Source organism: Zalophus californianus, chromosome 17, assembly GCF_009762305.2.
Source record: "Zalophus californianus isolate mZalCal1 chromosome 17, mZalCal1.pri.v2, whole genome shotgun sequence".
Classification (NCBI taxonomy): Eukaryota; Metazoa; Chordata; class Mammalia; order Carnivora; family Otariidae; genus Zalophus; species Zalophus californianus.
In genome coordinates, this window is record NC_045611.1 from 11,007,531 (window position 1) to 11,022,558 (window position 15,028).

Genomic DNA, 15,028 nt, shown 5'->3' on the forward strand with positions numbered 1-15,028 from the left:
ATTAGATGTTCTACACAGATACCAGATTCATTGAAAATAATGAAACATTTCTAAATCATTACCATTAAACTATTTTTTAAAGATTTTTGTTAAGTTCTTCCACTGAACAATATACATTTTAATCAAGTTGCAAAGGAGGTCAACTTTCTACTGGTTTCATTTTAAATTTGTGTGTTTAAAGCATTCCTGCAAATTTAACTATTAAATGAAAATTGATTAACTCACCAGTCATATTGCAATATAGAAGAAAGGGTTCCAGGGGACCACTTCCATCTGAATCTATATAGTAAAACCCTGAAGTATTTCCTCTGTGTTTATAGGATTCACATGACGGCTCATAGATAGCTGTAAGAAAAAAAAAATGGATGCTCATAAATGGAATAGTATAAAATTAATCTCTTAAATTTTAATTTGGACACAAAATATGCCAAGTTTTGAAATTTAATATGTATATTACTGACCATGAGAAAAGGTAAAACATACTTTAAAACAAAACTCATTTTTTAAAAAAAAATTAATATGGATGAAAGGTTATACAGAAAAAGGCAGAATGAGGTTATATTCTACAGCATTTCCTTTTGTCATTAAGAAAATATGAGATTAGTCAAAATAAAAATTAATTTTTACATTAGGTAAAACAACAAAAGAGAAGGTATGTGTTTTAAATGTCAAAATGCTTATAAGTATAATGTAACATCCATTTTGGACATCCATCCAAATGGATCTTTTGACTTCCATTTTGGAATTTCTAATTCTAGTGTCACCTTGTAATAACCTCACATCTGAAACACAATCGTATAATCTCCTTAAATAACCTGCTTTTAAACTGGAGGGTATTGTGCTGAGCAAAATAAGTCAATCAGAGAAAGACATGTATCATATGACCTCACTGATATGAGGAATTCTTAATCTCAGGAAACAAACAGAGGGTTGCTGGAGTGGTGGGGGGTGGGAGGGATGGGGTGGCTGGGTGATAGACATTGGGGAGGGTATGTGCTATGGTGAGTGCTGTGAATTGTGTAAGACTGTTGAATCACAGATCTGTACCCCTGATACAAATAATATGTTATATGTTAAGAAAAAAAAAAAGAGGAAGATAGCAGGAGGGGAAGGATGAAGGGGGGGAAATCAGAGGGGGAGACGAACCATGAGAAACTATGGACTCTGAGAAACAAACTAGGGCTCTAGAGGGAAGGGGGGTGGGGGGATGGGTTAGCCTGGTGATGGGTATTAAAGAGGGCACGTACTGCATGGAGCACTGGGTGTTATACACAAACAATGAATCATGGAACACTACATCAAAAACTAATGACAGGACGCATGGTGATTAATGTAACATAATAAAAAAAATAATTAAAGAAAAGGAAAAAAATAATCTGCTTTTATCCACAATTATGTAATAGAAAAATTTTAAATAATGTAACTATTCTCCTTTCTCATATAAAATTATCTATAAATAAAATCTTTAAAAAAATTGACTGACAAAGCTCCTCATCAATAATTTTAAAAGTATTTTATAAAAGAAACTTTCTGTAATGTCCTGTAATGAGAATTTAATATAATTAAAACTGGAAGCAAAAGAAGTATTTATATGAAACATGACCTCAAGTGGCCTCAATGTGTTTTAGTCCATAAGTGGATGTTTTTGAGTATACAATTATACATTTGCCATGTACAAAGTTTGATATTAACAACTGTATATGATGCACACGTCTCATTGAACACTTGGCCACATGCACTTAAAATTTCCATCAAGCTTTTTATTTTATGAAATGAGAAATAAGTCATGCCCTGAATGTCTTTCCTTGATCTAGTCCAAATTTTTGAAAATTATATTAATGACACCTTAAACAATATGAAATAATGTAACTAATTTGCTCAGTGTTATAGTGATTTCGGATAATCATACAAATTTACTTCTCCATTCCTCCACAGTCTGATGGTTTTATTTTGTTCTCTTATATATGACATAGACAAAAATATAAGCATGGATTGTTTTAGAGTCACATTTATATTTTGTGCAGTGAAATGGGCATGTAAAAATGGTTAGTTTATTTACTTCTGTATGCACATACACATATGTTCATAAATTTTTTGAAAGAGGTTGGCAGGATAGACTCACGACCTGAGAGTCAGGGCTGGTAGTAGAAAGGACACGTGATTGTATGAGGGTAATTAGGAATACATTTACTTTATGTGTATTGCTTGACTCTTTATAACATGACTGTTTACAACGTATTACTTTCTAATGAAACCTTTTATTTTTTCTTTTTATTATGTTAATCACCATACATTACATCATTAGTTTTTGATGCAGTGTTCCATGATTCATTGTTTGCGTATAACACCCAGTGCTCCATGCAGTACGTGCCCTCTTTAATACCCATCACCAGGCTAACCCATCCCCCCACCCCCCTCCCCTCTAGAACCCTCAGTTTGTTTCTCAGAATCCACAGTCTCTCATGGTTCGTCTCCCCCTCCAGTTTCCCCCCCTTCATTTTTCCCTTCCTGCTATCTAATGAAACCTTTTAAAGACTGCATCCCTGCCCCTTCCCCTATTTATGCTAACGATAGTCAAGGCTTCACTATATCCAGGTTTGTCATCCTGGCCCCATTTCTCAGAATGGTTACTGGCCAAAACCCTTCAGTTCCATTTGGACAATCTGTTCAAGAACTTACTCATCAAACTGTGGCCACAGATGACAATATCTGATTTATCTAATTTTTTTCCTCAGAGTTGTTTGTGTTTATATTTAGATTTGGTCATTGATAACAGTTACAAATAAATAGTTAAAACACATTCAATTAGCTTTTTGTTTTGAGTTAGTTACTACAGTTAGGATGACGGAGGATATAAGAAAGTAAAACAGACGGCTAGCTGGGTGACCCGGCTCAAGTAACTTGGCTTCTGGTTACAGTGAGGTGTGGCTTTAGCAACAGCAGGCATTCTTTATGATATTCTGAGGCACTCCAACAGATATACTGACACCTTACGAATGGCTCTGGCTGCAGGGGTACAGGTACGAGGGTGAAACTGGAAGCTCCTCCCACTCACGCCCTTGCCGGCCCTGCACCAGGACTTCTGAGGGTCCCTTACAGAATGTCCAGGGCTGGGAGCCCAGGATTCCAGTCTCAACTCTAGCAGGAGTACAAAGTAGCACACAGTGAAGAAAACAGGAATGAGGAGTCTGATGACATAACACCCTTGCCTGAAGTCAGGGCTACAGGAGATAGGAGTAGGAATTAAGTTGCCTGGCAAGGTCAGTAATGACATGAAAAAAATGGGAAAGAAAAATGCGCGCTTAGATCTCCCCATCACACATACTGAAAAAGTGGACATCAAAATGAAACGAGTCTTACAACACATGCGAACATTTCATCAGAAAAATTGCATGGTTTGTATAATATAGGAAGAGTGTTGGTTATGATCCCAGGCTCTGGAGCAGAGTTGCAAGTGTTCCCATCCTCACTATGCCTCAACTATTTAAGGAGGCTGGGGCAAGGTGATTAATCTCTCTCTGTTACTTCATTAGTAAACTGGGGATAATAATAGTACCCAACCACCCACTAAGGTGGTCATTAGAATTCAAGGAGTTAGGACATATACAATCCTAGATCAGTGCCTGGCATTTAGAAAATACTCAATAAAATGAACTATTTAATGAAGAACATCATTATCTGCCATCCTTATTTCATTATCCTCATTAATGGGGTTGCAAGGGAACTGAAGGATTACGTATTCTGCATTGTTTATGTTTATCCTTAGCTGCCTTTTGTTTTCTATACATGTTTCCGCTTTGCCAGCTCTCCTACTCTTTTCTATCCTGTTTTATGTTATCTATTTCTGTAAGCTACTTTGACAACTTCTTGAAAAGAGGTGTGGATTGAAAATAAACTAAAAAGCAACTGGATGCTAAACTTCAGAGTTGTGCATTCCAGTATATGGAACACGGAATACATGGAACATGCACACAGCCGTGGAAAGGGAAACGGAACAAGGAAATCAGAACAGAGGCAAGAAGCAGCAGGTGTGTTCGGCTTACAGTTGTGGCAGGTAGCTCCCGTGTAACCAGTGTTTGCACAGTTGCAGTGAAAGGTGCTCCAGGACTGGGAACACTCACCACCGTGTTCACAATAGTTCGGCAAACACCTACGAAAAGGTGCAGATGCAATCACTACTTTTCATTCTGAGCGATCATAAAATGTTGATCAATTATACACGGTCGTGTGAGAGAAGAATGTCAACAGTTACAGAAAGGGTAAATTCAACGTGACTCATGGTTACTCAGTCTGTCGTCAAGGTGGTTTAATCACAGAACCAAACCTTCGATCAATAAATTCATCAGATTTCAACCAATTCTCAGGTAGTTGTGACTGCTTCATTTTCAAGATGTCCTACTATATCAGAGTCCTTTCTTTTCCCTCAGTGACAAAACACTAATTCAATACGTTGCCAAAAATATCAATAGCTTACATAAAATAACAACATTTAATCATATTGATTTCCTACACTGAATATTTAAAAGAAGGAATAAAGAAGAGAGAAAAAAAGAAGGAAGTAGGAGGGAGGGGTGTCTTTATTCACTTTTTGAGTAAAGTGAAGACCTCCAGGAATGTTGAAGGTACACTGGATAGACACACGAATTCCTAGCAGTGTGTTAGGGTGCTCCAGGGTGCTGAATGGAACTCACAGGGGCTCTCAGGATATTTTAACTTTTCAAGAGAAATACAGCCATACTCAATATCTGACCAAGACTGCACAACTTCCTAGCTCGAGATAGTTCAATTTCAACGTTAGATTGTAATACTTTCCTTTTAGTGATGTCCTATCTGTAAGAAGCTGGATTTTCAGTAGTTGACAAAAAAAAACAAAACAACCCAGTACCATGTGAAATCAGTGTTGAGCAAAAGTGAGGGTGGCGGCGTCTGACCTGATCCCAAGCTTTGAAATGGTGTGCAGTACTCAACACGTAAACACGTGTAATTACGAAGTAGTTGTGTTTAATTCAAAATAAAATTAAAATATTTTTAAATTACATAAATACTATATATAATATATATACTGACATTTACAATTATATGAATTATATATATTTCATAGAGAGAGAGAGACATTATATATGTAATATATATATATATATTCCTTTTTGAAAGGGTTACTAAATTTTAGTACATAAATAAGTTGTTTGGACCTAAGCTACTTTTTAAATGAAAGTGTTAGTTATATTTGGGCTTGGAACACGATGAGAAAAATCACTGAAATACATAGGGTGCTGTGGACAACAAAGCTGGGGAGCTTCTGGTATCAACTTGAACAGCCCTGATCAGATTATTGATGCTTTTTAGAATTTAGATTGAAAGGTATATTGAGACCAAAGCTTGAAATGCTCTCTTTTACCCCAGAATAAAAAAATAAAGTGTGAAGCATGTCAAGAAGGCATTCATACTGGGGTTTCTGCCACCTCTACTATTAAAAAACTAAGGATGGGAAACTTCATGTTTTGCTTATAGGATTTCTCCAATTTTAACTGAAAATAATGTTATTGATTTTTCCTGATTATAAAAAATAGATACCCACTGTACAAAAATCAAATGATCCAGGAAACGATAGAGAAGAAATATAGTTTATACCCCCTTATACAAAACACTACTACAGGGTAGGGGCTAAGTCTGTCACAACACTGCTTAATTTTTTTATCTGTAATGGCTATGACACTCCATTGAACTCAGTAATTAAAATTAACACTCTTGATATGAAAGCATGACTGGCAAGATTATTTGGCTAATATGCCCATGCCTAAAAATATTTTTTAATTATTAACTATCAATTTATTGTTTTAATTATCAACTATCAATTACCGTTTTAATTATTAACTATCAATTATTGTTTTACTTGTTCTCTACAACTAACTTCCAAATCTTGAATTATCATGCCCTGTAGTGGAGTTCCTATTGAAACTACTTGATCATCCTTATATCTTGATCAATACTACCACTCCAAACTCTTCCAGAGGAGAGGCTCTTTTTATTTTCCCTGCAGAGAAGACAGTAATGGGTTGTTAAAGGTACACATTAGGAGCATAGCAACCATTTAAACTGCTATGTCTCTGAAAATATTACCCAGCTGTCAGAGAAGCAATTCTGTCTATGACTTATTGGTATGTGGTGATCAATAGTACTGTTAGACTGTACTAATTTGCTGAGTTTAATGATATATTTTTGATACACTGACACCCATCTAATATTATAGCAGCAGCAACATTACCTTTTGTAAACTGGTAGCATGTGTACATATAAATAACATGGTCACATGTCTTCCACCTCAATTTTATCCCTGGAAATATGAAGTATAAAACTAAAAGTGTATTTTTCTTTTCAAGCATATCTTTCTTATTTCTAATGTGAATATCATCCAGTTCCTGTGGAACAGGTGATGGCAGGAAAGAGAAGTTTAAAAACATATTCATTTTATATATAAATTTTAATATGCTGCCAAATGTTTGAAAATGGACAGGTCAAAGTAAAGAAATGAGATTGCCCTTACCTGTCTGTGATTCCACATGAGTCTATCTGAAGGTCACTGAAGTTTCCAAGGGACCCCTGCTGAACTGAAATCAGATCTACCACCTTGTTACTGATAGAAATGAGTCTCATACATCCCTGAAATCCACCCAGTGGATTTTTACATTTGGATCCAAAGCTGTTGTTAGGACAACCTGACCAAAACAAAACAAAACAAAGTAAATCAGGATATATCATAATGAATCAGGATTTAGTAGCACAAACAACTTCCTTATGAAAAAAGAAAAGAAAAAGGCACTTGATTAATTTCTTAAAATTAAAAGAGGGAGGAAGAGCCCCTCACAGCCATCATTAATTTGATCTAAATGACATACTGCAATTCATACAAAGTATTTCATGTTATAATAACATGATTTAGGGTTCATGTTATAATAACATGGTTTCATGTGAATCCTATGGTGATGAAGACAAATACTTTGTATGAATAATAATATATAATAATTATATGCTATAATTATATATTATATATACTATATTATCATTATGTAATATTAAATGATATATCAAACTTAAACACAGGAACTTAGTCTTTTGGAATGCAAAAAAAGGCATAAAGATTGAAAATGTGCACTGTAGATAACAAAAGATAAATCAGTAACAGTGAAATACCTTGGTATTTAAAGCTAACTATTTGGGAAAGGAGATGTAGTGACGTGGAATAAAATTACCGACTATTTAATTAAATACTTTATTTTCATATGCATATAAGAGCCATACACACATGCATTTTAATAAATCATAATGACTTAATGTCAAAAACATTTCACTGTGATTTTATTTATTCTTTGCCTCATAAAAGAATGCTCCATTTATATTGATTTTTTTCTAACACTTATCTAAGACCTGTTTCTAATTATTTAAGTAATAAAGAACTATATTATTAACCATTATTCTCTGGGGTTTAATGATGTTCTAAGTGTTTCTCTAGCCAAGTGAAATAAATAATTTTATGGAGTATGAACACATATATTATACTTAGGTATTTTTCATTAATCTTTCTCTGCCGTTATGGTTGTCAAGCACTATTACAGTTTCAAGAATAAGAAATGAATCAGAAACTTCCTAATTCCTACACAGTCCACAGTCTTTTTCTTCCTAATACCTATACAATCCACACTCTTTCCCAATTATAATTACATATTGTGACTGGCGATATCTCCCCTTAATGCTTATTTTCCTAACAAAACACATTAACGTGGCAAGTAAAGGTCAGGATTCATATTGAAAACGGTCATCAGGTACATTGGAATATCACATTTTAACCAAGGGAGACTCTGAAGTTTCAAATTTGATATATCAAGAAAAGGTGATGAGAGCTCTTGGAGTATCAATTTATTGTACATGGTACGACATACATTTTCAGTGCTTAAATTCTTCTGTGGTGTAGGAGATGGTTATTATAACCTCGGTATGTTTTCTAGATGACTTATTAACCAATTAAGAATGTTAAAGTAAAAACTGAGAGGATAATAGTTCAATAATATTTGTGGGCAACTACAATATGCCAGGAATATAAACAGCTCTGCTAATCTCCTTTTCTCCAGGTAGTGTTTCCTGACACATTTCAAACCATTTCAGAATAAAATAAATTGTGCAATATGCCTGTAGGGAATAAAACTAAGCAAACGCAGTGACAAAGAAAGATTACGGAACTTTACAGAAAGCGCATCGTCATATCATTAGGCACTTCATATTCCTAGCTACAATGTTTAATAAGCAAGAGATTTTAAGAATAAAGAAGGGTTCAAGCCAGGTTCATCTCATTAGTCTACAATAACAGGCAACCACAAGTTAATATATTGCAACAGCAGAGAGAAGTTCAGCACTGAACCAGTTTGAGATGGAAGGTCTAAAATATGAAGATTTCTGGGGAATACTTAATGCTGAATTAACGGATGGATCCATTACTGGAGGCAGTCGGCATGTGAAGCACCTCTGAGGATGACAGATAAATTATAATCACTCAGTGTCACCACACCAGAAGATGTCGGCTTTGACTTCATGGTGGTCTAGCCTGTTCACTGGATGGAGAACGTCTGATTTACCCAAGTGGGGGTGTGAGAATTCTACCCAAGGTCTACTGCCTCGGGTCTGTGCTGCACAGTGTGTTATTCAAGAGCACAAAGATCACATGGGGGAATATTGCAGAAATCAGACGTTTGCCTGCCCTCAATCCGGAGAACCCAGATTTATAAAATTTATAATTTATAAATGATAAAAGTCGAGCACCATGCACCACAACACAGTCCGAAGTTTTGAAAAGCCCTCAGGTGGAGGGAGAAAAAGTGGAAAATGATGGAGAGATAATGGAGTCTGGTATGGCATAGGCGGAATGCTGTGATTTCTGAGCAGCCCCCTCTCCCAACATGACTGTCACTCTCAAGACCAGCCTGGAACGGAGGTACAATGCAGGTTGGTGGAAGAGACTGCAGCCATGGCAGGCCGACTGTGGGCTGATAAGATCACTGCAAAGTGAGAGAGTTGTGGAAGAGAACCGATGGGGAGTATCTCAGAACATGGGATATTTATTTACTTGAAGAAGTAACAACTTAAGCAGAGCCTTCCACCTGGATAATATGGATCCTAGTGTTACAGGAGGCTCTCAGGCACACAGAGCGAAAGGTTTTCCAGGGCCAAAACCTGTGACAGTTTGCCTTGGGACTCAGGGCATCCAGTGATAAAACTGGGAAGAGTTAGTCACCCCACTCTCCACCAGTCCACTCCCCGCATCCAGAATTGCCAGCCCAAAGGCCTAAGGGGGCTTCCAGAAGGATGGACCTCCTCTACCAGTCTCTGGACCACAAGTCTGGGAAGAGGAGGGAGGAGAAGGGCAGGGGAAGGTCTCCTGCTTTCTTCTGGCTTCTTGTCCCCAGCCCTGGAAAGGTCAGGGTGCCTTAGTGCGTGCGGGGTGTGTGTTCATTGATCAGTAGACTCTCACGCCCAAAATGTTCTGGGATTGAAGGACACCAATTGAGATGATTGATTAAACAGAGATACCTAATGGTGATTTTTGTTTTTTTAAAGTCCTGAAGTTTGAATTTTATTATGGAAGCTTCCACAGTTTATTGGTTAGGAGCTCAGAAACACTTTAATAGACACCAAATTACAAAGAACATGAGACGGAGACTAAAACCCAAATTCAAGACAGTGTTTATCTGGGGAGATGAAGAGATAGGACCCTGGATGGGCAAATGAATGTTGATAATATTATCTTTCTAAGCCGGGAAATGCACATGTAGATATGCATAGTATTCTAATTAGTATCCTTTAAAATGCACATATGATGTAAGAGGACACTGGGTGCAGGGAATACGGACACTCTCCTCGTAACTTTGCAACTTTTTCATAAATGTAAAACTATTCAAAGATTAAAAGTTTATTTAAATAAAATAATGTATACCATTTGTACCATAATAAAAACAAGCAAAATTACAGAGCGCACATGTGATATATTTCACCATAAACTAGGACAGAATGAATAATAGCAATAAAAATTTTCTGCAAAAAATAGGTAGGCATTGTGAAATATGAACATGAGGGATGCAAAATACTTTAAGAACGAGGATTCTATTTTCATGATTTACACTTTTATCCAGTCTATTAATTTTATCTAGTCTTTTTTTCACATTTAACAATATGCCTGTTTTTAAAATCTCTTTTAGTGCTTCTAAATCTTTTCCTTTGAAATGAAAGCTCTTAGTTAATTTGTTCTCCATACCTTACCATTTATTAAAGGAATGTGTTCCTATGGATTGCCATAAAATCAATCATATATTTCATGAGGTTTAAGAAACAACTTGGTTCAGAAATGAACAAATCTCACTAAAGGAGGCAATTACATCTTTTAAGATTTTTGCCACTATGCTGCAATTCACAGCAACGGATTAGGCAGGGGTTTTCTTTCTTTGTTCCTTTTTTTTTTTTTTAAGAAACTTTATTTTCCATCGACCTTATTTCCATTTTGTTTGCCTTTGGGGAAGAGCAGCTTAAGACCACTCAGGTGTTGCTCCTACCCATTCAGTGGCCAGAGCAGCCTGCGACTTCAGGTTGAGAAGCAGTAAACTCAGGAGCTGGAGCCGTCCATTCACCCTGAAATTCCTCCGTGGTCACAGCCTTTTCAGCAGCGCTCTGCTCTTCCTCTTCAATCCCTTCAGGAACTCTGTAGAAGTAGAGCTCAGGCGCCACGCGTGCGCAGAGTATCCCGGGCCAGCACCCAACCCATCAGACCCAGTGACTGAGCTCCCCTGTTGTTGCAAGGGATGGCGATGTCCACAGAGCGCAGAGGAGAGTTCGGTGCTCCACAGAGCGATGGTAGGCAGGTGAACATGAGACGCCTCTGTGAGAGGCTGGTGCTCAGCCCTGGGATTGGTCACCACCAGAAGTCTCGGCCCCCGGAAGGCTGGCTGGATCTGGTCAGCGGAGGTTCCAGCGGGGACATGGCCGGCAGTAGGCGTGGCTCCAGGGGCAGCAGCGTACTTCGGCCCAGCGCGCTGGCCAGGATTCCTGGGTGATAGGACACTGACATCAGCCAGGTTTTCACCGGCAATAATGGCACGGGCTGCCAGCAGAAGCTTCTCCCAGGTTCTCCTCAGATTCATGAGGTAGCCTCTGTCACCTGTCCTTCTGTAGATGTACTGTGGTTCCATTTGGAAGTCAAGGTTGGTGCCACCCACGTGGGTTCCTGCCGCGAGGAATTTGAGGACATCCTCCTCCTTCATTTGCAGGACATTGAGGGCTCCAGACATTGTGAAAGTTTCCCTTTATGACAGGAACACCATATGGACCCCTCCTTGGGTAGCACGGAAAGTGTTTGTTTGTTCTTAGTATCAGATGAACGATGCATGGTCTGTGTGCTTACTGTCAATTCTTAGGAAGGAATTTGTATTTTATTGATGAATAATAAAGATTGGTCTACTGCCACCAAATTCAAAGGCGATTCTAGACAGAGGTGACTATTAAAATTCAAAATAACAGTGCTAAGAAACACACCAAATCATGATTAGAAATAAGTCTTATTACTACCAGTTTTACACCTTTGCCTTTCTACTGGCAAATCACATTTTATTTTAATTTTCTAGTGGTAAAGACTCATTTCCATTTCCAAGGTTTTCTTTTCCAAGCTTTTAGTTCAATCAAACATCCAGGGCAGGTAAATGCTTCATTTGTTTTTGTTCTCTTAGAGAGATGGCCTGGTGTTGAAGGTTGATGTCCTAATTTGGTCAAATGTATCAGCGCATTATTACTTAGCAATGAACAGAGGTTTCTGTGGCTAATTAGGTTAGATTATTTGCCATCGGCATAATATCGTCCTTCTGCATTGGGCAGTAGGAAAGCAATAAAGATGCTCCAGAGGAGCTAAGAGCCATGTGCAGGAAAATACTGCAATAAAATCAGCCCATAAAATCTGAAAAAGCCATATAAGAATCATTTCACACTAGGAAAATATAACAAAGTTTGAAAGTGAGAACTGAAGAGGTTGTCTATTTGCAATCATTCTCATTGTCGGAATTGTAAACATAAGTAAATCACTCTAAGAAATGCATCTTAGGTCATAGTTGGTCATCTTGATTCACTCAACATTTCCATGTTCAAAGAAAGTGAGAAATCACCATACTATTGAATTGGTTAAAACATGATGACATCTCCAAGACACAGGGGGGAGTAACTGCAAATATGGGTCAATTGCCCGTATGGCCTGACCTTTTCTCTTACCTCCGAAATAACAGGTACCACCTGAATAAATCTGCTCAGGCCCCAGGGAAGAAGCAGCAGAGGCTACTTGGCCATCTACCACCAGACTCAAGTGATTCCGTTTGGCAGATAAGGAGATGGAATGCCACTGCCCGTCATTTAATCCAACACCTAGGGAGATGAAATCAGTTAAAAGAGATCTCGCTCAGCGCTCACCACCCAGCCACCCCATCCCTCCCACCCCCCACCACTCCAGCAACCCTCGGTTTGTTTCCTGAGCTCTGTGAATAGTGCAAGACTGTTGAATCACAGACCTGTCCCTCTGAAACAAATAATACATTATATGTTAAAAAAAAAAAAAAGAAGAAGAAGAAGAAGATAGCGGGAGGGGAAGAATGAAGGGGGGGATATCGGAGAGGCAGACGAACCATGAGAGAGGATGGACTGTGAAAAACAAACAGGGTTCTAGAGGGGAGGGGGGTGGGGGGATGGGTTAGCCTGGTGATGGGTACTGAAGAGGGCACGTTCTGCGTGGAGCACTGGGTGGTATGCACAAACAATGAATCATGGAACACTACATCAAAAACTAATGATGTAATGTATGGTGATTAACATAATAAAAAAATAAAATAAAATAAAATTTGAAAAAAAAATAAAAGAGATCTCTCTCAACAGTGAACAGTATAAATAGAAACAAAATAGACATTGCCCAATCAAGCACAGCACTCAGTATATTAATAAAAGGAAACAGAAAGACAGGAAAAGGGGGCAAGTGGGTACCCTCTTGTGGAAAATGGTGCGTTATTCTTTCCTTAGGGCCTCAATAAAAGCAACAAAATCCCCAACTTTGGACAAAGTCCTAAGTAGTTAAAATCTTCCAATTATTTGGCATGGACAGTTTTCAGCTTCCATCGTGTACTTTTACCTTTTACGGGGAGGGGTTTGGGAAGAGCACAGATATTTTCCAAAATTCTCGGTTAGACCCAATAAAATGATTTATCTGCTTTTTTACATTTTTGTGTAGTCATCTTTTATAATATTATATATTTAGCAATGTATATCAAGTCCATCATTACAAAAATTACTATAATGAATATTGAAAGTTTTCCCATATAATATGAAGTTAAAAAATAAAGCAGTGTGTAAAACCACATTTACAGAGCCGATCCTCATGGTGTGTAGATTCCATGTTTTCAACTTCACGTACTCACCATAATTTATTTGTAACCCCAAAATCAATACTCAGGGCATCTTTGGAATCATTCACAGAAATGCAAAGAGCAGTGAATAAATTGAGTTCAGCGACACATGTGTTTCCAGCTGAGGTTAAACAAGGAAACACTTGTTTCAGCTCTCATATGTAAACGCGTTTCCCACATTTTTGTGCTTTTGGTTGGTGATTTTGCCATTTAAAAGACCCCAGGCATAGTGATGAAGTACTGTCTGGTGTTCCTAAATGCAAGAAGGCTGTGATAGTGCCTCACAGAGAAAATAAACATGTTATATGAACTTCATTCAGGCATTGGTTATAGTGAAGCTGGCCACGAGTTCAATGTGAATGGATCAACAATATATATTAAATAAGGTATCTTTAAACAGAATCACATATAAAAGCAAGGTTATATATTGACTGGTTGACAAAAATGTTGTGACCAGAAGGTCACAGGAACCTAACCCCATAATTCCCCTAGGAGTGGAGTTCAATATTTGCTAATTCAATGTTCACGATGACTTTACACAACATAACTATTGCAAATGACGAGAATCAACTACACATATGATAGTCTAATGATAGTCTTACTTTTTGTACAAATATGGGGAAGGGCTGAAAGGAAATACCCCTATATATAAACAGTAATTTTTGCATAATGGAAAATTGTGGGTTTTATTCATTTTTATATTTTCCGTGGATTTTTCAAGATTATATATATAAACAAAAATCGCATTAATCAAAAATCAAAGTATTCTCTTCACCCCTAAAAAACAATCTCCCCTCCCTCCCAAGGCAGCTCTAGTTTCATGAATCCATTAGATGACTTAGCCCTTTCCTTCTTTAAGGGAATTAAGTCTACAAAGGTTCTCTGTCTGAATATCAGCAAACAGGTGGACTCTAAGCAACTCTATTGTGGATTTACCAGTAAGGTTTATATCCATTGAATACTCAATGCTGTATGATTCTGTATATCCAATTAGTAAACTAAAATAGGAAACTCTATTAAACCCAAAGGTCATGGCCTCTTTTCTGATATTATGTACAATGTACAATTTCTTTACATCCCTACCTATTTTTGACCACAGGCTTTCAGATAGAAAATGTGTAGAAGCTCTCTTAGGCGATTAAGCTCTTTGCCCTGGATTTATTTAGTATAACGCAAATTCCATCCTGGGCACCGAAGCTCATTTTTATACTACATCCAGGAGGCAAAAAAGATTTTCAAAGACCCAACTGGCTTGGTTTGTGAAAAAGATAATGAGAAAGACCTGAAAACTGAAAAATGTAGGTTAGATACTTTTAGACACATTTTCTAAGAGTGGGCTCTGGAAATAGACGACTGAAGAGTTATGTAATTCCTGACGGTATGAGATTGGACTAAAATAAATCAAATGCCCCAGATTTGTCATCTAGAGCTTCCTTTAAGAGAATACATTTGGAGTGAAAGTCCTTGTACTGAGCTTTGCGTCACACGCAAAGACGCCTCCCACCCTCCCTCCACCACCACGCGCCACCACGCACCGCCTATCGGCTCTCTCAAAG

The 15,028-nt window shown here is 37.6% G+C and overlaps 1 protein-coding gene across 4 annotated transcripts in view; it reads right to left on the minus strand.

Annotated features, from left to right (window-relative positions):
- CNTNAP4 (contactin associated protein family member 4) overlaps positions 1-15,028 on the minus strand; it is a 264,304-nt gene that overhangs the window by 72,663 nt on the left and 176,613 nt on the right. For all 4 annotated transcript variants that reach the window (XM_027620162.2, XM_027620161.2, XM_027620160.2 and 1 more), the window contains exons 9-12: positions 12,295-12,444; positions 6,545-6,716; positions 4,044-4,150; positions 226-345 (exon numbers count right to left, since the gene is read on the minus strand). In XM_027620162.2, the coding sequence (XP_027475963.1) occupies positions 226-345; positions 4,044-4,150; positions 6,545-6,716; positions 12,295-12,444 (549 nt within the window). The remainder of the gene's footprint in view (positions 1-225; positions 346-4,043; positions 4,151-6,544; positions 6,717-12,294; positions 12,445-15,028) is intronic.